At 47.1% G+C, this 25916-nt stretch overlaps 2 protein-coding genes across 4 annotated transcripts in view; both read left to right on the top strand.

Annotated features, from left to right (window-relative positions):
- Positions 1 to 395: 395 nt before the first annotated feature.
- On the top strand, positions 396 to 14914 carry CPN1 (carboxypeptidase N subunit 1). Of its 3 annotated transcripts, none has more exons than XM_081863467.1 (9): positions 396 to 854; positions 3223 to 3419; positions 5047 to 5202; positions 7908 to 8090; positions 8343 to 8454; positions 9404 to 9543; positions 10593 to 10692; positions 11739 to 11857; positions 14635 to 14914. In XM_081863467.1, exons 1-9 carry the CDS (start codon positions 611 to 613, stop codon positions 14764 to 14766), a joined length of 1383 nt encoding a protein of 460 aa, XP_081719593.1. In that variant the 5' UTR covers positions 396 to 610; the 3' UTR covers positions 14767 to 14914. The 3 variants fall into 3 exon arrangements, with proteins under 3 accessions (XP_081719593.1, XP_081719595.1, XP_081719594.1); XM_081863469.1 differs by lacking the exon at positions 396 to 854 and adding an exon at positions 1046 to 1184; XM_081863468.1 differs by lacking the exon at positions 396 to 854 and adding an exon at positions 1057 to 1197.
- A 4738-nt stretch (positions 14915 to 19652) lies between these two features.
- DNMBP (dynamin binding protein) overlaps positions 19653 to 25916 on the top strand; it is a 49316-nt gene continuing 43052 nt past the window's right edge. The window contains exon 1 of the mRNA XM_081863813.1: positions 19653 to 19749. The gene's annotated coding sequence lies outside the window, so the exon portion shown is untranslated. The remainder of the gene's footprint in view (positions 19750 to 25916) is intronic.

The following is a 25916-nucleotide window of genomic DNA, read 5'->3' as shown; positions in this document are numbered from 1 at the left end:
ATGCCGGCTGTGCTTTGGAAGCCCTGCGCCTTAATCCTGAAAAAGTGGTGTGACAGGGTGCAGTTCCTCAGTGGAGACAGGGAGGCACTCTCCATGCTCAGAGGCGCTTTTCTTTATAGTCCCAAGTCTCAGGTCTGGAGCTGAAAAATGGCCAAGTCCTGGCACAACTGGAGCCCTCGGCAGAAGATGCCTCAGCTCCTGAATGCGCCCCTTGTTTGTAAGAGTTTGATCAGGTTCCTCCTGGCCTGCAATGAGAGCCAGGCGGCTTTAGGGCCCTGTTTACCCTCGAGTTAATAAATGAACAGGAATCAGTACAACTTTCCAAATGTACAGAAGCTTGGAAGAATTCTGGCTTCAGGAACTCTTTGGGTGGGGGGAGAGAGAGAGAGAGAGACAGACAGACAGAAAGCACACAAGAGCTCCGAGTTGTAAATTCTTCCTGAGCTGTGAGGGGCATTCACTGAGATAGCCCTCCCACCATGACCACGGCAGGTGCAGTGGGCTGGCACTTGGCTGTGAAACTGGAGAGAGCTGGTTTGAGTTTGCACTTTAGCTCCTGGTAGGCAGGGAGCCTGGGCTGTGCTCACATCTCCTCGGTGCAAAGAGCTGCATGCCGCCCACCCGCAGGAGGATGTCTCAGTGGCTCTGGATCCTTGGAAAGGTCCTGCTCTTGGCGAGGGTGGCAGCCTCAGTGAACTTCTTCCATCACCGCTATGAGGAGCTGGTGCAAGCCCTGTTTGATGTGAAGGGTGCCTGCCCATACATTACCAGGCTGTACAGCATTGGGCGCAGCGTCCAGGGCCGCCACCTCTATGTGCTGGAGTTCAGCGACTATCCCGGCATCCATGAGCCCAGTAAGTGTTTTCCTAGGGTTGTAACCCTTTCCTGCGGCTGAGCAGTTGCTTCTTTGTGTGCTTCCAACCCCATGCCAAGTTCCGGAGTAGTGAGATTCAGTGCTGCCCTGGCTTCTAACCAGGAACCCCTGTGGCCAGCAAAGCCCAGCCCCACGGCACTCCTAACTAGCGCAAGCAGAGACTGTGGGGAGGAGGAGCTGTGCAGGATGCAGCCGTGTGTCAGCTGACAGAGACTCGCCATGGCGACCTGGCATGTATTGCTTTTCGTCTGTTGTTCATTTTACACTTGAGGAATCGAGGGAGAGAGATGTGTCCAAAGAGCAGTCCGAGGTCTGTGGCTGAGGTAAAAATTAAATCCAGCTCCCCGGGGTTCAAGTCCAGATCACTACCTACTGCGCAACTCTGATTCTAGGAAGAAGAGCTGAAGGAACTGAAGTTTATGGTTAACCTTGGCTGGTGTGGGAAACCTCCTTTTGGGGCTGCCTAGCTTTTCATACTTCTATGGCAGATGTGGCTTTGGTGGAGCCTAATGCCTCTGGAAGAAGCAAGGGTCTGGGGTGTGCACTGAATTAGGTAGATGCTGAGGCCAATAGCTAGGCACCAGAGTCAGACAGAGGCAAGAGTTCTCAGGTCCTTCTCCAAGTACCTCTTCCATCGGAAGTGAGATGATCATAAACGGGGGGGGGGGGGCTTTTATCTGACAATGATGCCCTGGATGTTGAATGCCCTCCCCAAAGAGTTTCATCTCCTATAATATTGTTATCATTTCAGTGTCAGGCAAAAGCAGTTTTATTTACTGAGACATTTCAACTGACATGAACTGATTCTAATTGATCAAGACTTTTTTGTGTGTGTGCTTCCAGGCAAGTGTTTATTGTGGGAAGGTCATTAGTATCAAATGGTCAGCCTGTATTCCCCCTCTCCTTGCCATTCAGCCCAGCATTTTGTCTGCACAACAACCCTGCAAGGCAAATTCTGCTAAAAGCCTGTGAGCTTCAGGCTGAATGTGAGGCTGTGTTTTCTCTCTCCAAGCTCTGCAGTATACAGTGTTGGCTAGGGGTGCTTCTAGATGGGTGCTTAATTTGCAAGCAGGTTGTTGAGATATTGCAAATGGGCATAGGGATCATTATAGCACCAACCCCATAATAAACACCCAGCAGGAGGTACCATAAGAATGCCTGCAGGCTGTCTGTTTGGGCAGAGGAGAGGGACACAGGAGAGGGACAAGGAGCTGAGGAAGAGTGGATAAGAAAGGGAAAGGGCTGTCTGCAGATGCCAGATTGCACAAGAGGTGTCTGGATACGTTAGGATTCCCTTTGACCTTGTTTTGTTTCCTTTGGGTCTGGGAAAGTTGTTGCAAGCACGCCGCCCTTCCATTTCTCCAATGTGCAATTTAACTGTCCTCTTCACCCCATAGTGCCATCTCTGACTGTGGGGTTGAGCAGCAGGTAGGGTCCTTTTGCAGCCTGAGGAAGCCCTCGCCCTCCTGTACTCTGAAGGCTGCTTGTCTTGCATATGGAGTTAAAGGGGCCGCTTTAGGGGGGGGGGGAGAGTGGTTTTAGAGAAAAGAATTTGAGGCCAGGCCAAGATGAAGGATTGATTTGATTTTGCAGTTCAGTCTAAAACCCCTCAAGGCTTTTGAAGTCTGGAATGTGACATAGCAGTGACAGGAGATGAAGGAACTGGGAAGGGGGGGGGGCTGGCTGTACAAAATAAGGGCATAGAGAGAACCTGACCTTTCTGATTTGAATGGACCCTCTCATCAGTCCTGAATCAAAGAAAATGCTTCTCCCCCCCAAAAAAAATTTACACCACTCCCATTGCTTCTTGCAACTCTCTTGGGGCACAGATTCTCAGGGGTTGCGCCACCCTGACTCCACAGTTCTTTGCGGGGTTCAGCAAGGTGGAGAAGAGCCACAGCTCAGTGACAGAGCTTTGTCATTGTCAATGGCTTTGCATGCCAGAATATCCCCAGTCAGTGCCATTTACCAGTCCATGTAGACAGCATCAAGCTCGGTGGACCAATGGCACGAAATGGCCTAAGGCATCAGCAGTTGTCTGTGACTCTGTGATACACTAGATCAGCCTTCCCAACCAGGTGCCCTCCAGATGTTTTGGACCCCAACGCTCATCAGCTGTGCTGGCTGGAACTGGTTGGGGAAGCCTGCAGCAGATGGTGGATGACCCCCACAGAGAGACTCTTCACAGCAGCACAAAAGGGCACAGCTAGAGTTTAATCCCTGTGGGACATCAATGGGGAACATGCGCCCCCGCATTCTTCCCAGTGTCTACGCTTCCAGAGCACCAACCAACCCTGGGTATTATTCCAGCCACTGTTCTAATATCAGCAAATCTCTCACTTTCCCAGTGGAGCCAGAGTTCAAGTATGTGGCAAACATGCACGGGAATGAAGTGCTGGGCCGGGAACTGCTGCTCCAGCTCGCAGAGTTCCTGTGTGAACAGTATCGGCATGGCAACCAGCGCGTCACGCAGCTCATCCATGAGACGCGCATTCACCTCTTGCCCACCATGAACCCAGATGGATACGAGGTGGCAGCTGCCCAGGTACCAGGCAAGCATCCCTTCCTTATCTCAGTAGCCATGGTGATGATGGAAGAAGGTTGTCTGAGGGAGGCAAAGGGAGGAATAGCAGAGGGGGAAACATGCAGGAGGTGGGGTCACGGAGGACAAGTCTATCAGACTCCACTAGCAGCTCATACCCATCACTGAACTTGGATCCAAATGAAATCAATGGGTTAAGATAATCATGACTTAAGTCACATTTATTTCAATGGGAACTAAGTTCAACTAACTTAGTCTGGATCCAACTCATGTTTAAATTACTATAATTATTTCTAAAGTTGCATCTATAGATATGAATTAGTATATGTACATTTTAATCCCTCTTTTTAATGTCCCTTTTAAATGAACGAGTGTATGGGTTTTGTTAGGGTCCTGAGCTCCTGGTCTTTTGCTGGATCTTTTCCTCCTTCTAAAAGGTTCTGTGTATGTGTGTATTTACTTTATTTACAGCAGGGGTAGCTAAGCTATCACCCTCCAGATGTTGTTGGACTACAACTCCCATCATCCATGACCATTGGAAAGACTGACTGGGGCAGATGGGAACTGAAGTCCAACAATACCTGGAGGGCCTCAGGTCAGCCACCTCTGCTTTACTGGGCACTTTGCAGAACACAGTGCTGGTGAGACCACAGTCACCCTCCCTCTTAATTTGCCCAGAGGCAAATTAGTGTCATGAGTCTGTGCCCCAAGATTTTTTTTAAGTACCTAGCAATGCTTTTGCCTAAGTGGACAGCCTACACATTGACCCTTCATAGCACAGTAATAGCCAAGCTAGTAGCACTGGGGTTTTTTTCTTAGGGATTTGATTTAGTCATGGCTTCTAGACAAGTTCTGTGCCCTTCCACTGCATTCTGGTGATGGGCAACCAAAGCAGGCCGAGATGCTTAGAAAGCCCATTTAACGATACTGGACTTGTTTCATCTGCCAAGAGTGGTACTAACAGCAGAGCCCCATGGGCCAAGCCCCAGAGCTATTGGCCTAGCTATTGTGTTGATTTATTTCCACTCTCACTGGATTTCTGATGAAACTCATGTGGTGTCAATATATATTCCCAGAGCTCCTTGATTTGAATGCATTGGTTTCATCTCTGGTACTGTCAGTAATTCCTAGCCTTTAAATGCCAGAACAGAAACTGTACTGAACAAGGCCTGGAGCACTGCCTAGTAAAGTATTTAATCTCACTGGAGACCCAGATTGGTCATGCTGCTCTTCTCATTACTTTTTCCTTTATTGGGCTTCCCCATTCTGTTGTCTAGGGGACAAATAGATGCAAGAATTTCTGACCATAAAAATATGAGGATTTGCTGCTGGGAGGGGAGGCAGGGGATTCTGTGGATTCTGAGCTATTTTGAGTGCAACAGTCTGTTGGAAAGCAGCAAATAAATCAAACTCTAATCTAATTTAAATGATGGTGGCTGCTGATAATGTTAAACAGGGTCAGAAGATGCCTGCCAGCTGGGATTAACACTCAGAAGCCCAGAGATTTTGCATATCCTTGTGTTTCCTGAAATTCTCATTGACACATACACCAACAAAAGTGGCAAGGTGGGGTTTGGTGTGCACTTAGCCATGCCTAGGACTCACATGCTTACCATTCATTCTTCTCTAGAGCCAAAGTCCCTTAGGATACCTCGTTGGGAGAAACAATGCCAATGGAGTCGACCTTAACCGAAACTTTCCTGACCTCAATACTGTCATGTACTACAACGAGAAACAGGGTGGACCCAACCACCACATACCCTTGCCAGACAACTGGAGGAGTCAGGTAACACATTACTGTAGACTCACTCAACGTCTTGTCTGCCTGGGTGTGCTTCACAAAAACAACACTCGCTTTAGGACAACCCTCCAGGGCTGTGGCAGTTCAGGTTCCCCTCTCTATGATCCTTCTCTTCTTCTTTCGCCTCAACTCCCACATTAGTTCCAGTGTTGCTACATCCAATATCCATCTCCCAGTTTACTCCCAATATCCAGCACACTGGATGTTCTGTTTCAGTGCCACCGACCCATGGCTGCAGCCAGACATATGGGGTGCTTGGGTTTCATTCCACCCACAAATCGGACCAGTGAGGGCTATGAAGTCCACAAGGTTGATTTCTTGCAGTGATGCAGAAGAAAAATTTATTCTACTTGCCATATTGGCAAAACCTATTGGTGTTTCGCAACTTTCTGACTAGTTGTAGGACCTTAGCCAGACCTGTGGGAATGTTCAGGGGTGCAGAAAAGGATATATTGTGAGATTATATCCTAATCCAACTTGTGCTAACAAGTTCCCAAAATATCAGCAGAGTTTATGACATTCCCCTTTAAGTTTGCAACGGTAACATCTGCACAGGTTCGCTAGAACCTCTATAATAATTACTCTGGTAATTTCCCCTTTTGTTCCCTCTTAAAATACAAGACACGACACAGTCTTTATAAAAGTATAAAAGAGTTTACTCACGTTCTGTTCACAATATGATCCCAGAAGGCAGACAGACTTAAAAAGGTAAAATACACTCAGAATCTATCTTATGGAAGATAGTCCCTTAGTCCTCTCTTGGCTGAGAGCCAAGAGGGCATGCTGCTCCTTCAGAAGATGAAGATGAGAGAGAGAGATATGGCTGCCTGCCCTGTGCTTTTATCATTTACCTGCACAGGTGAGGCCACACCCACCTCTGGTCACATGCGGAGGAAGTCCGTCCCCAGGAAGTTTACCTGCTTGCTAGACAGACATCCCTCCCCATGTTCTAACATGTACTCTCTAGGAATGTCGTCATTGACTGCTCCTGTGTTTACATCCCACAAGACCTAGCAGAGTAAACGCAGAATCCACGGAAGCAATTGGCAACTTGGCTGCAGACAGGATAGACGAAGCAGGAACCAGGAACTTTGAAGTTAGGTGTTTATTATATACAGTGGACTATTTACAGGATCTTTAGATAGCTCTCTCTGACACGACTCACAACTCCTACACTCACTGACACACTGAACCACTGAAATACTGAACTAACACATTCCAGTTAGTAGGCCATTAATTATCACTCCCTTGAGAGAGCTTGACCAATCAGGGAGCTGTCTCCATGCCTCTGTTATCACCTGGCAGACTTACTCCTTCACATGACTTTCTGGCTGTCTGCCAAACCTTAACTGCCTGTGTGAGTAGCTGCACGTACACAGTTTCCCAACATGCCATTCTCTTGGTCTCATTCTCAAATACAAGATGAGTGACACCTGGCTTGAGAGCAATACATGTGAAAAGGATCTAGGAGTCTTGGTTGACCACAAACTTGACATGAGCCAACAGTTGACGTGGCAGCTTAAAAAGCCAGTGCAATTCTGGGCTGCATCAATAGGAGTATAGCATCTAGATCAAGGGAAGTAATAGTGCCACTGTATTGTGCTCTGGTCAGACCTCACCTGGAGTACTGTGTCCAGTTCTGGGCACCACAGTTCAAGAAGGACACTGACAAACTGGAACGTGTCCAGAGGAGGGCAACCAAAATGGTCAAAGGCCTGGAAACGATGCCTTATGAGGAACGGCTAAGGGAGCTGGGCATGTTTAGCCTGGAGAAGAGGAGGTTAAGGGGTGATATGATAGCCATGTTCAAATATATAAAAGGATGTCACATAGAGGAGGGAGAAAGGTTGTTTTCTGCTGCTCCAGAGAAGCAGACACGGAGCAATGGATCCAAACTACAAGAAAGAAGATTCCACCTAAACATTAGGAAGAACTTCCTGACAGTAAGAGCTGTTCGACAGTGGAATTTGCTGCCAAGGAGTGTGGTGGAGTCTCCTTCTTTGGAGGTCTTTAAGCAGAGGCTTGACAACCATATGTCAGGAGTGCTCTGATGGTGTTTCCTGCTTGGCAGGGGGTTGGACTCGATGGCCCTTGTGGTCTCTTCCAACTCTATGATTCTATGATCTTTCACTAGGAGCCAATCTATCCATTCAGGAAAAGAATGTACTTCCAGGATTGTACCACTTCACAATGCAGATAGGGTAATCACATTTTTGAAGATCCTCTTCAAAAAAAAAAAAAAAAAAACATTTCCACAGCACATATAAAAGTGGCACATTCCAGCCTGGCACAAGACTATGGCCTACTAGGGCAAATGCCAAATCACTAGGAGGGCTCACACCTGCCACCATTTTAATTTCCACAGGATGCAATACATCTGCTATCACAATATGGTAAACATGGGGGGGGGGGGGGGCTGGAGGAAAAGACCACTGAAAGTGGGCCACTCTCAAAAACCTGGCCATGAACACATTAAGGGGAAGGCCATGCAAAAACCTTTCTCCTTGATACAATAGCTTTCCAGCACCAGGTGACTTGACATGGCAGAGCACTCAGTCATGGAAGTCTACCTCTACATTTTGAAGGGGTACGGTCCTAGCAGGGGTACGGTCCTAGTTGTACCAAACTGGGAATGCTGGAAATAAGGATGTGGTTCTTGCCTGGACTTCCCTGCTTCTCCCCCTTCGCAGGTGGAACCAGAGACTTTTGCTGTGATTCAGTGGATGAAAAGCTACAATTTCATTCTCTCGGCCAATCTCCATGGTGGTGCCGTCGTTGCCAACTACCCATATGATAAATCCCAAGAGCAGAGAAGCCGGAGCGTCTGGCAAGCACAGAACAGCCCCACTCCCGATGACAGCCTCTTCCAGAAGGTGAGTGGTAGCAGACATAATAGCCACAGCACTTTCCCCGGGTGCTGGATTTTGTTAGCTTTGGACAGTGCTGGAGTGTAGGTCTTCTTGATGGGAAGCACAGGGAACTGATGTTGCAAAGTCTGAGAGCCACGGGTGTCTTTTTATTGTTTGCAAATTAATGAATTTGAATCTGGATTCTGCCTGTGCCCTGCAATGCGTATGAAAGTGAGTGGGTAGGAATCTATGACTAGCTTGGCTCTTTCTTTACAGCTGGCCAAAAGCTATTCATATGCCCATGGAACGATGCACCAAGGCACAAATTGTGGAGATATCTTTCCTGATGGCATCACCAATGGAGCCTCCTGGTATTCACTCAGCAAAGGTAAAGCCAAGGGGGAAAGGCAGAGGCATTTGAAATAGCCCATGTAGGAGGAACGGGGGATGGAGAGATTGGGAGAAGAGGAAAGGGAGAAAGGGGGAGACTCAGCTAGGTTATTCTGGAGGGAAGAAATGATACATGTGGCCCCACCAGGAAATTCTGTACATTGGAAGAGGAGATGAAGAGCCAATGGTGCCTGTGCCTAAAGAAGCCTGTTTTGTAATATGTTTGTTTTTCCATCTGTTCCTGAAATGTGGAGGTGGGGAACCTTTTTCACTCTAAGGGGCACATTCCTTCATGGGCACCTTCCTGGAGGCCACATTTCAGTGGCACACAGGGTCTGCTTTATATACATTATTTACACAATGGGCCCCACGTGATTGGCTAATTCCGGGATTCTCCTGTAGACCAACCAGGTTGCAGATTCACTTCCACCTGGAGCTGGATTGGGTGGCTCCTGTGGACCAATCAGACTGCTGCATTCTGGATCCTATTGTTCTAGGACCAATCAGACTGCTGCATTCTGGATCCTATTCAACTCAGTACATAACACCTGCAAAGCTCAGACATTTGTGCACACCAGAACTGACACACGTCTCTTTACCTCGCCCCCACAATCCAGCAAGAGGCTGAGGTGATTTTATCAAACAGGGGAGGGGAAACTTGCTTCTTCCCAGGGCCACATGCATGTTGGTAGTGGGTGCGAAAGCACTGGATATAAATGTTACCTTTGTACAGCAGGCTGGTTTCCACACAAACTCACACGCCCCTCTCCATCTTCCACGCAGGTAAGCAAGAGGCATTATCAGAGGACAAGGGCATGTTTTCCAACCAGGCAAAAGGAGAGCCAGGAAGGGGTGTGGCTTGGGGAGAGTCCCAAGGATCAGACTGAGAGGACTGCATTCAGCCCCATTGTGGAACAAATCAATATCCTCATCTCTTTGCCTTGCAGGGATGCAAGATTTCAACTATCTGCACACCAATTGCTTTGAGATTACCCTTGAACTGAGTTGCGAAAAATTCCCACCAGAGAGCAGTTTGGTGTTTGAGTGGCGGAAAAATGCTGAAGCACTTATCACCTACATAGAGGAGGTAATAAAGCTGCCAGGGTGTCATCCTGCCCAACCCCTCTACAGAGTTGTCTCATTTCCCCCGGATCCATTTTTTAAATATGGTGTGGATGCTGATCTGGCAATTTGTCAGTTTTTATTTTGCCCATTAGCTAAATTTCTCATCAGCACTACCTGCCTTAGTTCCCCAGACTCACCTCCAGTGCTCCGTGGCAGCTGCCTTATGCCCAGTGCTTTTTTTTCTAAAAAAAAATATTTAGGGGTGCTTTAATTTTCCTACTCATATTGAAATACTGCCCCTCAATAAGGCCAAACTTAGATGCACAAAATGTTTAGGGGTATGCGTACCCCTGCATCCCTCAAGAAAAAGCACTGGTTACACCAGACCACGACCAAGTCAGAGCACTTGTCCATCCAATTCAGTACAGTGGTACCTCAGGTTACAGACACTTCAGGTTACAGACTCCGCTAACCCAGAAATAGTACCTTGGGTTAAGAACTTTGCTTCAGGATGAGAACAGAAATCGCGGGGCGGCAGCGGGAGGCCCCATTAGCTAAAGTGGTACCTCAGGTTAAGAACAGTTTCAGGTTAAGAACAGACCTCCAGAACGAATTAAGTTCTTAACCCGAGGTACCACTGTACTGAAAGTTACAGGCAGGGCTTTTGGCAACCTTATCTGGAGATACCAAGGATCTCTTGGGGTCTTTTGCATTTGGAACATGTGCTTTATCACTGAGCTAGAAGGCATCACTTGTGGGGTGTGGGTCAAGCTCTGTTCTCGGGAGTAGTTCTTCTTCTTCTTCTTCTTCTTCTTCTTCTTCTTCTTCTTCTTCTTCTTCTTCTTCTTCTTCTTCTCCTCCTCCTCCTCCTCCTCCTCCTCCTCCTCCTCCTCCTCCTCCTCCTCCTCCTCCTCCTCCATTGAATTTATATACCACCCAATACCCGGAGGTCTCAGGGAGGTTCATAGAGCTAGGCAAGCCGAACCACTGCATTCTGGATCTAGGCAGTGTGAACTCCCTTTCGCCAGTTCTAAGGGTATCCACTTATTTGATGGTATTTGTGTTTTGCAGGTTCACCAGGGCATCAAAGGTCTGGTGTCCGATGACAACAACAACAGGCTCGCAGGTGCTGTCATCTCTGTCAAAGGAATTGCCCATGATGTCACTTCAGGTCGGTACCCAGCTTGACACAGGCCAGACTATTATCATAGGTGGTAATTAAATGGCATTACTGTATTTGTAGGTCCCACATTTATAATCTGAAAGAAAAACCTTCATAAAACTACTTTTGCTTTGAAAATGACTCTCTTCTGCTTTCTGCATTACGTTAACAACATTCGCAGTGAGTCATTCTGGAAGACTAAAAGGGGTTCTGAGAGTCTGTTGTGAAGATATCTATTCCTTGTGACCAAGTGTCCCACGCAGGGGCAATAAAGGGTATAAGCTTCTCATATAAAAACAAGCAAAAACAAAATAGAAAAGGCCATGAGTTATGTCCAGTGCTTTTTTCTAAAAAAAATGTTTAGGGGTACTCTCATTTTGACTCAAGAAAATCACCATTTTATAGTTCAAATTGGGAAAAATAAATACAATAAATGGTCAAAAGTACAAAGATTCACAAAATGTTTAGGGGTATGCATACCCCTGTGTACCCCCAGAAAAAAGCACTGGTTATGCCTATAGCTTTATGGTCTCTTAGGCAGCCAGTTTCAATATCTTAGTAGTCAAAGAGTTCATCTAGTCCAACACACACACACCGATGCAGTAAATCTACTGCTGTAGCAGTGGGCCATTGAGCTCAATAAGAATCCCCCCATTGAAATTTTGGGGTGCTAACCCCTGCCCTTCCCTGCACTTTCTGCAGGGAAGTATCAGTGATTTCCGTAAGTGGAAATATTGTGAAACAAACAAACAAGCAAACAAACAAACAAACAAACAAACAAGCAAACAAACAAACAAACAGATAAACTTGTTCTCTGGCCTGGCACAGAGTACATTGCAAGTTTGAGCTGTGTTCATAGTGAGTGTCACCGGGCAGATACATAATTCAGCACTTGGTTAGAGGAACAATCAGGACCAACTGAACCCTGATTCTGGCCAGGGTTCCCCCCCTCTAAGACTCCCTAATTGTGGGGTTGAGGCCAGGCAAGTCAAGCCCAAGTGGTGTCCTCTGGCTCTGCTCTCTATACCTTCTCAGCCCCTCTTTCTCTCTGGTAGGAGAACATGGTGACTATTTCCGGCTGCTGCTGCCTGGGACTTACACAGTCACTGCATCAGCGGATGGCTACCAGCCACAGACAGTGACGGTGACGGTGGGCCCAGCTGCACCCACGGTGGTGAGTGTCAGGGAAAGGTTAAAGGTGCCAGGTTTTTCTAAGCTGGGCCTTCAGGCGTGAATTAGAGTAGGGCCGCCTGGGAGATAGTGGGAAGAAACCTTCCCTGCACCCCTATGAGAGTTGGGTCATGGAATTATGGTTAATGAAAATGTGGAAACATTGAGAGTATGGGAAAGCATTAGCCCAGCCCAGCTTCAGAAGTTCACCTTCTCTTCCAGACTGGTAAGGAGAAGACCTCCCAGCATTTCCCTTAACTATTGCCCTACTTAGCCCTGTCTATGACCTGCTCATTGGATGCACAGAAATCCAGGATGGGTAGTTTGAAGCAGACCACTCATGTAAGGTTGCATCTCTTTGTGCTCCAGGTGCCCCATTAGAGCCTTGGCTGAGAAAACCATGCAGCTCCTACTCCTCAAGCTGTGCTACCTGGGGCCATGTCAGCACCTGACATCCTTAGGCCAAGGCCCCAGTTCTCCAGCACTGACATTGCCCTATGCCCCCCTTTTAAAAATATTAATTCTATTCCAGAGTTCCAAGTATCCAGGTGGCTGATATTAGCCACCATTTAAATTTTCCACATTTCTCCCCACCTAGTGTTGCCTTCAGGCATTGTAGGAAATTAAACTGGCTGCTAGCCCAGCACTGCTCAGAGCACTCTTGTTGCCATTTAGAAATACCCAGCCCCAAATCTGGAACTGGTAGAGTGCTAAGTAATGTCTATCCAAAGATATAAAATAGTTATTGCATCTTTTCTTGGCCCACCCCGATTAAAGGCTGTGGGTGCTCTTTAGTTACACAGCGCTCTTAACCTCAGCTCTAATTCTGTTGTTCCGTAGAACTACAAGTAGCAAATAGCCTCTCTAAATTCTATTAAGCTGCTTTGGAAAACTGTATTTGAAGCAGGGGGTGTAGTTAGGGAGAATGAAGGCCTCCTGCCAGTCTGCAATGGAAAGTTGGAGAATCTCTAGATATGTTCTTCACCCCTGACCTTTTGCTTTGCTATTTATTTGTCCTCGGGACCTTGTGTAACACAGTTGTGTTTTAACTCAGCGACCATATTCCATACAAAAGAAGGAAGTTTGGCAAGTTTCCATTTTTGGCAGTGCTGGAGTGTGGGGGCTGGGCATTCTTTTTGTCCTGAGGTGCTAGAATGGTCATTTCTCTGCGTTAACTGTCCCTGTTTACCATCCCCTTGTGACTTGGGGCTGGCACAGGACTGGGCTTTCAGGACTAGGAAGCCCAGACTGATCTCAGTGAAATGAGCCATATACTTCAAGGGGCATTTAACTGTGATGTCAGGGAAGCAAAGGCAGCCTAACACCCCCTTCAGGGCAGTCACTGAGCTGCCTTCCACAGCTTGCCAACCTCCTGGGCCTTAAGGCTGCATTCTGCCACTCAAACAGCCTGCAGCCCTCCTGCGACTCTGTGGAGGTGCGCGTCTTCTCTGTGAGCTTCTGATCTTCCCCAGCTTAGCCCCACCCCATTTCATGGGAGGAGACAGCCAGATTTTCTGGAATGCTCTTAATGCATTTCTGATGATTTACTGAGAGGCTCCACTGCCAGGGAAACCCTCACCCTGCAAGGGGGTGTAGCGTATTGGGGGCGGGGAGTGGAGCGATGAGGCAGTGCTGTGAATCAGAGCTCGGCTGAGCCACCTGCTGGTGGAAGGAGAGATGGAAACCTATTGCTGACTTTCTGGATCCCTAGCCAAGACATCCATGTCCCATCAAAGAGTAAAATAAACACTTTCCCCCTTAAACTCACTGAGATTTGTTACTGGCCAGGCCTTGTCATCTGTAGCAAGCCATGTTCTTGTGCTTCAAGCATTTGAAACATAGCATTTAGTGTATTTGAGGCCATCACTGAATCTTGGACTGTGTAGTGGTGGATTTGAATACTATGATGCCCTGTGTGAGGCCAAAATTTGGAGGCCCCCTGTCCAGCCCTTGGCTGCCTTCCCAAAGGCAAATAAGTAAGTCCCCTGCTTTGGGAAGAAGGTGTGAGGCTCTGGCAGGGTACTAGAGCCCTCCCATCTCCTTCCCAAAGCTGGGAAAGTGCTGATTAGTCTTTGAAAAGGAGGTGGGAGGACTCCAGAACTCTGTCAGAGCCTCACACGTCCTTCCCAAAGCCCAGTGCCTCATTGACTGGTTGACTGGGCTTTGAGATGGCTCCCCCTCAGCTCAGAGCCCAGTTCGTGGCACCACTTGCACAACTCAATTAGAGGACAGCAAATAGGACACAGGGCCACCCTAGTATCAGCACCTCTGACATTGCTGCATTGCTCCTCTTTAAATAGACATATTCTATCTTGGGATGATTAATTTTACACCCGTTTTGGATTTGAGCTTACAGTGGTGCCCCGCAAGACGAATGCCTCGCAAGACGGAAAACTCGCTAGACGAAAGAGTTTTCTGTTTTGGAGGTGCTTCGCAAAACGAATTTCCTATGGGCTTGCTTTGCAAGACGAAAATGTCTTGTGGGTTTTTTTTCCTCCCCCCCCCCCTTTTTCTAAGCCGCTAAGCCGCTTATCCGCTTATCCGCTAAGCCGATAAACCGCTAAAAGCCGCTAAGCCGCTAATAGCGCTAATCTGCTAAGCTGTCAATGGGCTTGCTTCGCAAGACGAAAAAACCGCTAGACAAAGAGAATCGCGGAACGGATTCTTTTCGTCTTGCGAGGCACCACTGTATTTGATTGAGTCAATGCAGGAGTCAAATGGTACAGGAGGTGGCTTTGCATTGAATGGCAGCGTGGACTCTAGTGGTCTTCTCTCTTCCAGGTGCATTTCCAACTTAGACAGAGCACTGTGGACAGCCCTCGTGTACAAAAGGCTTCTGACAGGGTCCCCAACAGTAAAGCCCTGCATAAGAAGGTTGTGCCACGAGCTGCCCAATGGGAGACGCCGCGGTGAAGGCTGGGTGAAAGCTGGTGGAGATATCAAACATGAGATGTCAACAAGGCTGACAGATGAACTTTCCAAGATCCATCTCTTGTGATACCCATAAACATGAAATGAGCCTAAACCTTCTTGTTTATTAAATGGCTAGTATTTAACTGCACTATGGACAAAAAAACTCTTCTAGAAAGGGGTGGGCAGGCCTTCTGGTCTATGATGTGCGTGCACAGGTGACAGAAATACCTACACACTTGTCATGGTAGAAAAAGGTCAGGGGGGAGTAGTGATTGAAGGGAGGAGCCAGAAAATATAACACCAAAATATTCTGTCAAGACTACCTACTAGTTCAGATCAGTGCTTGGAAAGTTCATTTTAACAAGAAATTCATTCCATTTCACCCCCCTCCTAAAAGGAATTAGTTACTGTTCAAGTTCACCCACTCCAAAAAAAAAAAAAAAAAGAGGAATTAATTCTGTGCTGGTTCAAGTCACAATTTATTTTTTCCAGCCTTCATAATTTTACAAGCTGCTTGCTAAAATATATATGACAACATCAAGATACACACACAGTGCAATGTGGGCAATTTTATGTATTTTCCCCAACAAGTATTATTTTTAAGTTTAAACAGCATCAGTTTTCAGAAATGTAAAAATGGTAAATGCAATGGCCATAATCAAACACATAGTGCAATGAAAGTCCTGTATAGTGGTACCTCGGGTTACATACGTTTCAGGTTCCATATGCTTCAGGTTACAGACCCTGCTAACCCAGAAATAGTACCTCGGGTTAAGAACTTGGCTTCAGGATGAGAACAGAAATTGTGCTCCAGCGGCGCAACAGCAGGAGGCCCCATTAGCTAAAGTGGTGCTTCAGGTTAAGAACAGTTTCAGGTTAAGAATGGACCTCCAGAACGAATTAGGTACATAACAAGAGGTACCACTGTATAAAGTTCTGTGCACTGTAGTTTTTTAAAGGTTTCCTGGGAATCGTAACTCTGTGACAAGTAACCTACAGTGCCCAGAATCCTTAGAAGGAAAGAATCTGCTTCAAATGTGCTTTATAGGTATAGCATTTGCACAATCTCAGACTACTTGTGCTCCTCAATTGCATCAGAATGAGAAAGACCATGTTGCCCCCTACTGGCCACTGAATATTTTGATCATGGGTATGGAAGGCTTTTATGGGATGCTTTTAAGCTTCCTGGATATGTGAATTAACTTTTCAAATGCTTCCAATATGTCGCGTTTCCTTCTATTTAAAAACAAAAAGCAAAAGTAAAAATAACAATCTTGTGCCCCTCTCTCTGGTATTCTGAACTGGAGGTGCAACTATATTGGCTCATATGAGGACAGTGTGAAGCCATTTGGATGGGAGACCCAAATCCCAGCAATTTCACGCATCAAGTATTCACTAGTGTTAACTGCTATAAGCCATTATACAGTGCAGTAATTTATATACCACTTTTACTGGTAAGTGCCTTATAATGGTAAGCATAGCAGGCTTTGTAATCTGTACAATGCTTGCTAGCCTTGCAACAGTGTTAAGATGCAGGCCCTTATTAGTCACATTTTGCAGATGTGGAACTGAGGCTGATTTGCCCAAAGTCATATAAAGGGACCTTGGCTATCCACTGCACCACACTGGCTTTCTTGATCAGCCACAAATTTATTTGATAACCCAACGCAAAAACCTTTCGGGCTTCAGAATTTCCAGATTACATATCTTGGAAAGGATAGAGAGTCCTCCTACCTTATTAATTTACTGCAGATGAGAACTCATTTGGAAAATGCAGCATGTAAAACCAGTCACAGTGAAACTAGCATTAAAGATGTAGGAAAGAGAGGCTCATTTTTTACAAATTACTTTCAACTTTTAGAACCTCCCAACAACCATCTTTGGAGCTCAGTTTTCTTTGAGAAAAAGTCTTCAAAAACCGGTGCAAATTCCTTCTTTTAGCAGCAGCAATGTCCTCTTTGTTTCCCAAGAGGTCTTTGTGCGATTGTTGCCTGCCCCTCATTTGCATAGGTGTCCCACATTCCCTGCAAATAGTGTTAAACATTGCAATCTATAATGCAGAGGCTTTGGAGGTCAACCCACTTGGAAAGACAGAGATTGCTGATGCAAAGCATTCTTGTGTCACGGTCCTTTGCCTTGCTTTGTTCCCCACTAAACCTTCAAATGGTTTCAAAGAAATAAAAACAACATGCACAAACATTTACAACAGGCACACACTGTACATAACTGTATACCTGATGAGCTGGATCTGTCCTTACTAAAAGAAACAGCATGGTTTGTTCTCACAATAAACTGCGGGTGAGATCCAACACAGTGCAAGCAGGTTCCTGCTTGTGCAAGGGGGCTTCTCCCTCTCCTCCTTCCTATAGCCCCCCATGCACCCCCAAAATCTGCTTCAGAGGGCTGGGGGAGCCCATCTACTGTCATCTACTCTTTCCCATATAATCAACCCAATTATATGACTCATCCGGAAGAGCTGAGTCATGAGTGTTCACACTAGGAACAATGACCTACCGTACTACTGGGGTGGGGGACCTTTGGCCCTCCAGAGCGGCTGGCTTCCCATCAACCCCAGCCAGCACAGTCTATAGTAAGGGATGGTGTGAGCTGCAGTGCAGCAACATCTGACAGGCCACAGGTACCCCCCCCCCATCCTTGACCTACTGGGGAATGAAAAGTGTGATAAAAAGACCTTTAGCTGGGGGCATTACCTTATAAAAATAAGTATTCAATGGAATAAATTGCATTGGACAGGCCTTTGAAGCCTATTGTGTCTAATGCATCCATCGTCCAAGGCAGTGGGAGGAAAGGGGGAAACCAAGAGAGTTAGCAGCAGTTGCAGTGATGGATGTGGGTGTCATCGCAACTACACTTTAGGGATAGTGCAGCAAACCCACTCCCCCCTAAAATCAGACAGTTTGAAATAAGGAAAGTGATGGGAAAGGGCACTGGAAGGTGTTGCTCAATGAACAGATAATCTAGAAGTGACATTAGAGAGCCAATACAGTAGTACCTTGGGTTACATACGCTACAGGTTACAGACTCCGCTAACCCAGAAATAGTACCTTGGGTTAAGAACTTTGCTTCAGGATGAGAACAGAAAACGTGCTCCGGTGGCGCGGCAGTAGCGGGAGGCCCCATTAGCTAAAGTAGTGCTTCAGGTTAAAAACAGTTTCAGGTTAAGAATGGACCTCCGGAACGAATTAAGTACTTAACCCGAGGTACCACTGTATACGGAGTGTTGTCCCTGAGCCAGTTTTGCTTCTGATGTCATCTGTTTTCCTTCCCACCTGCTTTGGTGTGGTGTTATCACAGTGAAACTTACTGTACTTCTGAATCATGCATAGGATTCTGCTGCCTTAGGCTGCATGCCTGCTGCATATAGGCTGTTCCACCCTTCTTTCTTTTTGAATTTCTCCATAAATGGCAACATGACCACTATCCTCCCATATCACAGGGTAGTCAAATAGGGATCCTTAAGCCCAGCAAAGGAAAGAAAACAGATACACAGTGATACCTTGGGTTACAGACGCTTCAGGTTACAGACGCTTCAGGTTACAGACTCCGCTAACCCAGAAGTAGTACCTTGGGTTAAGAACTTTGCTTCAGGATGAGAAAAGAAATCGTGCGGCAGCAGCGGGAGGCCCCATTAGCTAAAGTGGTACCTCAGGTTAAGAAAAAAAAAAAAAAGAACGGTTTCAGGTTAAGAATGGACCTCCAGAACGAATTAAGTTCTTAACCTGAGGTACCACTGCATTTCTCATATTTCAGACAGTTACATAGATTACAATCAGGGTTCTGTTCTGTAATAAATTTGGCACCATGGGCAACCCAGTTTTGAATGCCAAGACTCTGCATTTTGTGTGTGCGCGCACGCATGTGCAGAACATGGTACCAGGCACAAATGTGCAGTTCAGGAACACTACCATTTTAATGGAATCCTGCCAGGCAATGCATAAATGCCTTGAGTTGGCATTTGCTGAGAAAGGCAGAAGATGATTTCTGGTCTCAATGAAAGAAGTAAATAAATAATGTGATGCATCTGAACTTTGCAAACTACCTGGAGATGCCTGGAACTGAAGCTGGGACACTTCTGCATAGAAGACAGATGTGCTACAGCTGAGCTATGTCACTTCCCCATTCTGCCTCTTCCCAGGCTCCTTTCTGGTTGTTCTCTCTGAAGCAGCAGCCTTCCACGCAGCGTAGCAAACCACTTCCGAAACAAAGCAGGCTTTAAAAAGCAGCTGGGGAGAAATGGCATAGGCGGGGGAAGGGAGGGACCCTCTTGTTCAAAGAAAATAGTCAAAACCCCCACCGGGCATGTCTGAGATCCCAGCCACAGCTGCATAAAGCAAACTTGTCTACTTGTTTAACTGGCTTGTGCAAGATGTGATTTCTCCAGCGCTTGGAGAACGTGCAGCGTCTTCACTGCAAAGTTTCGAATTCCTGGTGCAGAGTTCTCGGTTTTAACGGCAATTATACATTTTCTTCCCAATTCATTTGGGACTCGAAAACGATGGTGAAGATACATCCCAGCAGTATGGCAAAGGCGGATGCTAAATAAAGAGGGAAAACACAGGGACCCCTTCCAAGATTCATAAGCCCTGGGATTAGTTTTCAGTGCAAGGCAAAGAAACTCCGCGCAGGGAGCGGAGGGGGGCACAGGGAGCGGAGCATGTGCAGAGTGCCCCCGGCCGTCCCCAGCCCGCCGCCCCTGGCCTCCAGATCTCCAGCAATGGACACGCCTCTGCCTGGTCCAGAGGCCCCTGCCCGTGGGAAACGGCTGCCTCGCTGGCTCCGAGAGCGGGATTCCGGCCCCAGCTGCACCCGCTTGCTGGAAGGGGGCGCTCAGAGCACAGCCGGCTGCGGAGGGCGGCGACTGGGGCCGGGGCGGAGCTGAGCTCCGGGCCGCGGCGGCTCCTGGGGGCCGAGGCGAGAGGGCGATCTGCCGGGGCTGCGACGGCTGCAGAGACCGCGCAACAGGTAGGGGCCGAGAGGGAGACATCGCGGCAGCGGGAAGGGCCCGGCCTGGGCGCCCCCTTCCCTCCGCGCCGTCGGGGCTTCCACTTCGTTCCCGTCCGCTCGAGAAAGCGCTGCCCCCGGGGCTCGTGTGGAAACTTCTCCGACGCGGCCCCGGCTCCTCCCTCCGCGGCTTGAGCTGCGTGGGCAACTGGTCTCCCCATCCGCAGCGGGAGATCGCGGGTTGCTATCCTGGCCAGCTCCCCACCCATCCCGCCCCGTTTGCTTAGGGACACCAGGCTGAGCTTCCGAGTCGGAGGAGGCTTCCCTAAGGCAGCACGCGCGCCCTTGCGCGCCCAGGACATCACCCTGGTTTCCCACAGTTCCCCTGGGTCCAGGGGTCTTACGCCCTGGAAGTCCTTTCTCCTCGGTCCTGGTCTGGATCGCACCTAGGCGATCTTGCTTTTGGCTACTGGAGATGGTCCGTACTCCTAGGAACACTAGTTTGCTCCCCGCCCCCAGGTGACAACACCCTATATAGGAATTCTGGGGACAGCAGTGGCGTAGCGTGGGTTGTCAGCACCCGGGGCAAGGCAAGTAATTTGCGCCCCCTAACCCGTGGATTTGCGCCCCCTAACCCGTGGATTTGCCCTAACCCCAGATGTTGCGCCCGGTGCGGCCGGCCCCCCCTGCACCCCCCACGCTACGCCACTGGGGGACAGCATTGTTATTTAGCGGGTCTGACTCTGACTACTCATTCCGACCCTCCTTCACCCAAGTACAGACGACCCATGACTGACATGTCCCTTAGGGCGGATTCCAGTATGACAGTTGATGCTCATGGGGCGGCCTTTTCTTACAGAAGGAAAAGTTACATCAGAATCTTTTGGGTTTTTTGGGAAGTGTGTGTGTGTGTGTGAGAGAGAGAGATCCTATGGTTAGACTCTAGAAAGAGGTATGTAGAGAGATGCTCAAATATTAGAAGCAGGAAGGGCTTTCCTTGTTGATTGGAGATCTACTATAGGCTATCGGGTAACAGCTAAATTCGACCGAAAAAGGTCAAAGAGTTTGTGTGTATGGTTTTTTGTTTGTTATATGTACAGTGCTACCTCAGTTTAAGAATAGCTCTGTTTACAAAGTCCGCAAAACCAGAAGTAGTGTCCCGCTTTGTAAACTTTACCTCGGTCTAAGAACAGAATCCGAATGGTGGAAGGACATCGGCGGTGGGAGGCCTCATTAGGGAAAGCGTGCCTCAGGTTAAGAATGGTTTCCGTTTAAGAACAGACTTCTGGAACGGATTATTCGTAAACCGAGGTACCACTGTATATTGAGCTGCGATTGCAAGATTGCAAGATTTAGAGCTGCAGTTCGTGAACCGAACTGTAGAGTTTGTGAACCGAATAGTTTGTAACCAGGGCTGTTTTTAAACGAGGTACCACTGTACTGCCATTTCTTGTCTATTATTAGTTGTGATTGTGCATACTTCTTTGTGTATCTGCCCTGAATCTTTGGGATGGGATAAGTGAAACATTTCAGCAAATAAGAGCATTCTTCTCCTGCCCGACACAACAGTACAGCCTTCCTCTGGATTCTTCTCACTCCCAAGAACCTCCCTGCAACAAGTAGGTGGGTCTCTTGAGCCCTCCATATTCCAGGCAATTTGCCTTTTAACATAATGGGATGTACACTGAGACCACCGTGGAGTTCAGAGTTGAATTCATGTTTTCCAGGTCACAGTCCAGCACTCATGGTTTGCACATTGCAGGATAGCAAATCCTACTGAACATCTATCATGTTCTAATTAGTTTAAAATCAGTATTTAAAATGTCACCTAATTGCATCTTGGGAATAGCATGGGAGAGTGCAACTTAGATACATATCTTTCTGCCCTGGAACCCGCTTCACACATCACCAAATTCCTGCACGTCAATTATGTGGTCCTCAAGTGCAAAAGTGATCCCACTTGTGTGGGAATTGCTGTGTGTAGATGACAATCTGTGTGTGCAGCCCTGGCATCATACTGTGGCATCTGCCAGTGCTCAGATGCCCTGGGAGGTCCTACTGGGGCTGGCACCCTGGCTAGCCCACATACAGGCCACCTGTTATGGGCGTCTCAGTGGAGTGCTCCTGCAGTCACTAACTCCACCACACTTACTTATGGGGTTACGTGATGGTGGTACCTGCTCCTTACAGAGTCTCTCCCCATATAATCTGACCTTGGACTCTGTGCTCATTTCCCGAGAGGTATGGAAGGTGGCAACACGAGAACGGGGCCTTTTCTGCAGTGGCTCCCTGTTTGCGGAACGCTCTCCACAGAGAGGCTTGCCTGTCACCTTTATTATACATCTTTAGATGCTTTCAACCAGGCCTTTTAAATGTGTCTGTGGGAAGGGAGGTTATTGTTTTGCTGTTTTCTTTTACTTATTTACTTGTTTTTATTCTGCATTTTATTCTTTGAACCGTCCTGAGATCTTGTGATGGAGGGCGGTATATAAATTTAATAAAAATAAATAAATGAAAATAAGCCAGGGCCGGTACTATCATTAGGTAAACTAGGCAGCTGCCTTGGGCACAGCTCTCAAAGGGGTGCAGTACTGACCTTTGCAGAGCACAGTTTTATACGGATTAGTTTTAGTTATAGCTTATAAATTTCTGATAATATTGTAGTTTTATATTTTGAAGAATTTTATCATTTGTACAAGACATCTGTTTTTGAAAACTGAAGTTAGCAATTTTTTTGAGTGGTGGTGTTGCTGCAAGTAGTTAGCCTTACCAAGGGTGCAAAATAGCTTGGCACCCACACTGGGGTCAGCCCCCTCACTTACAACCACAGGGGGAGAAGCTGGTGGCAGCATCAAGGTTCATTCACAAGTGTGTGAGGGAGAGACTGGCATGGGGACTGCAGTTGGCACTGGGGGTGCCCACCTTGAACAGCTTGCCCATGCCACCCAAAAAATCTGAAGCCTGGCTTGCGCTTGTGTGTAGAATCATTGCATGCTACTATGTGTGACTTGCATGTAGGCATTCTACAACCTGTGAACAGAGCCTGAGCGACTTCAGTTTTACATTCCTTGCAATGCTGCTTTTAGTCTCTATTCATATTCCTTGTGCTTGTCATTTCCTTGGCAAAAGGTTGAGGAAAGGAGCTGTAGCTCAGCCGTTGCTTATTCAATGGCCTAATATTTTAATCTAACTAGAAAAGGATCATAGCAGCATATAGGATGCTGGAAGAGTGAATTCAGGGTTTCTTAAACCTGAGTTTCAGAATTAGGGAGCCTGTAGTAGTCTGGAAGGGATAGGGTTGCAAAGAGACGTAGGCCTCACCACAAAGCTCTGCTGAGTGCGTTCCTCAGAACAAGTTTCCTCTCACTGTGGAAAGAACGGTGTCACCGGCGCCCACGTAAAGCGCTCTCCTCTGCGTTTGCGTGCAGCTTTAGCTGGTGCTGGCCTTACTTGGCTCAAGCTGTTTCATAAGAGCTGGGGGCATTTCTGCCATATGGACCTGCTGCGAAGAGCAGCTGTCAAGCCTACCGGGTGGGCCACACCAGTGCTGAGAACAGCAGTACAGCTATTTCCTAAATCTTCACAGCAACACTTTTGCCAAGATGCCCTAAAGTAAGCATTAGGCTTTCAGCACCGAATAAGCAACATTGCTTATTCATGTCCTTATGGAGATCAACGCTCTGAATGTTTGCAGCAGTGCCATTCTTAAGGGTATGTGCAGATGAAAACATTTATGTCATTAAAAGGTTTGTAGAGCCCCCATTATATCATGTGACCCATCTTCAGCTGCAGTGCTATAGGCACTTACCCAGGAGGAATTCCTGCTGACTTCAGTGGGACTTACTTCTGAGTAGATAGCCATAGGATTACACTGTCAGTTCCCAACTTTGTCCGTTGTTAAATAGGCGCTAGCCTTCTTGCAATGTTTCTTGTTTTATCTGGACAAATGTCACACAGTGTCCTTCATCCCAGCTATTATCCAAACCCCCACTTCCTTCATTATTAGGGCCCTTTTATTATTTAAGGATTTACAAGGGTCTACTTATAGTCATATGGGGTGGTGCTGTGGGTTAACCCACAGAGCCTAGGGCTTGCCGATCAGAAGGTCGGCGGTTCAAATCCCTGTCACCCGCAACTTCCATAAATGTTTTCGCTAGTATGCACAAGTTATTTGGGTGAATTGTACTGGCCCGGTGCTCTCAAGAGTTTTGCCTACTGTGTCTTTCTGTGGCTTTCAGATTTTGACTGCAAAACTACTTATTGGCATAAAGGAGCTGCTCATGTGTTACATAGGTAAAGTTTTTGATTTGACTCCCATTATATCTGAGTATTACATTGGAGAATTACTGCTAGTCATAGCTGACAGTGCCGAACTAGCTGGCTTATGGATGTGCTGTGCTCCTAAACCCTAAGTATACTGACTTGGAAGCCAGTTAGGCTGGCTGATTTTCTTCCAGGTAAACAGGTTTTGAGTTATTGTCTTCCTTTATTATCCTTTCTCTTCTCCCCCATCCCCATTTTTCCCCTTTCTCTTAAGTTAACCCTTTGAAGTTTTAGGGGATTTGACAGTATTGTTGAGGGTACTTACATGTTATTAAATAGGTGTTCAAAATAGTCACATTGCATTGCACTGTGAGTTTATAACATGCCCCACCTCTCTCTCTGATTTTTTTTCTAAGAGACTTTCAGTACACTGCGGTATGTAGAGATGTTTTCCCGCCACAAGTAAACAAGCTCTTGAAATGCAGGCTGCGATCTGGGGTGTAAGATCCACTGAGTGTAGTGGGACTTACTTCTGAGTAAGCGTGCCTAGGATTGCACTGCCCAGTTGGTTTCAATAGCACCATGACCTTGATTTTGTAGCCATTGTCCATTCAGGACTTTGAGAAGAGCCAGCACACAAACTGGCACTGAATTTTGTCACCCAAAAGCTACAGGCAGGTCTGTGTTCCTAAGTCAGGTGTAGGTAGCTCCATCTGTAGATTTATGGTCAGTTGTTTTTAGTATGGGTGAAAGCTATATCACTGAGCTTTCTCACCAGAGTGAACTCATGTTTTCATGACAGCACAGGAGAGGAGATTGCTTTAGAACATTGTAGGACAAGGAGCATGGATGACAAAGCTAGTTCTGCCTTGAGTTTGGTAAATCCTTCCCCTGCTTATCATCAGTAGCTTCCTGTGGTTGTACGTGCTGATGTCACCTGTTTGTGGTGTGGCTTTTAAAATCCAGGTGATTGCAGATGGGAAGGGAATATATAATTTGTATCTAGGAACATGTGCTGCCTCTAGGCAAGCTCCAAGAGCCTCCAAAAGCCAGTTATCAACAGAAGTAAAAATATATACTACTCCATAATGCTTAGTTTCATTCATTGATGTGATTCTGGGCCACATCTGGTGACCCACCTTTTTTGGCTGAGCTGGCATTTCTCGTGGCTATGTGGAAGCGGTTATCTTTTTTTGAATGCTCTGTCATGAGCACAAAGTACAGCATTTCACTCTCGGTCTGCTTCAGGATTGTTTGCAGTGGTAGTTTGTACCTGTGATGGAACACTCGGCTTCACCACTGGCACATCGGTGCCCACCCAGATAGAAACTAAGTGGCAGGCTTTGCACCCCAAAAATTGAAGAGAATAGATTATCAGTGCATTTCAGGAACAGAGCCAAAGTATATGTATGGCATGAACTAGCCAAACAAACTGCTGCAGACTCAGAGTGACACTCAGAGAGAGCCCAAATGTAAAGGCTTAAGGCATTCATTGGGATACGGTCCCTCATCGGTGCTAGAAGGATGCAGTGAAGCTGCCACATGAGGTAGGCTTTGAAGAGGCGTGATTTGGCTTTCTTAAATATACTGCCAAGGGTGGAAGGTACCTTTTGAATGTTCTCTGTAAATGAATAAGGATGACAGGGACTTACTTGCACCATCTTTCCTGCTTGCATCAAATCTGCAGCTGAGGATCTCCCTTGGCATCCTCCAGTTTCTAGCAGCATTGCTGTACAGTTGAGTCATCAGTCCCTCTGAGAAAATTAGGTCCAGTTGTATGGAGCGGAGTATCAGTGGAATGGGGAACATAGGCTTCATTGTACTTGTGAAACCCTTGATTTTCTGGTTTTGGCACTTAAGTGATGCAAGATCTTAGGTCTGACTTAGCAATACATTTGGTATTAATTTTGTGACACAGAGCCTGA

Source organism: Podarcis erhardii (genome assembly GCF_964252035.2).
Source record: "Podarcis erhardii genome assembly, chromosome: 5".
Lineage (NCBI taxonomy): Eukaryota > Metazoa > Chordata > Lepidosauria > Squamata > Lacertidae > Podarcis > Podarcis erhardii.
This window is presented reverse-complemented; position numbering and strand designations above follow the sequence as displayed.

Coding starts and splice junctions, on each gene's coding strand:
- CPN1 (XM_081863467.1), top strand. CDS start 611: ATGCCGCCCACCCGCAGGAGGATGTCTCAGTGGCTCTGGATCCTTGGA. Junction 5,203..7,907: donor CAGACAACTGGAGGAGTCAG/GTAACACATTAC, acceptor CCCCCTTCGCAG/GTGGAACCAGAGACTTTTGC. Junction 9,544..10,592: donor TTATCACCTACATAGAGGAG/GTAATAAAGCTG, acceptor TGTGTTTTGCAG/GTTCACCAGGGCATCAAAGG.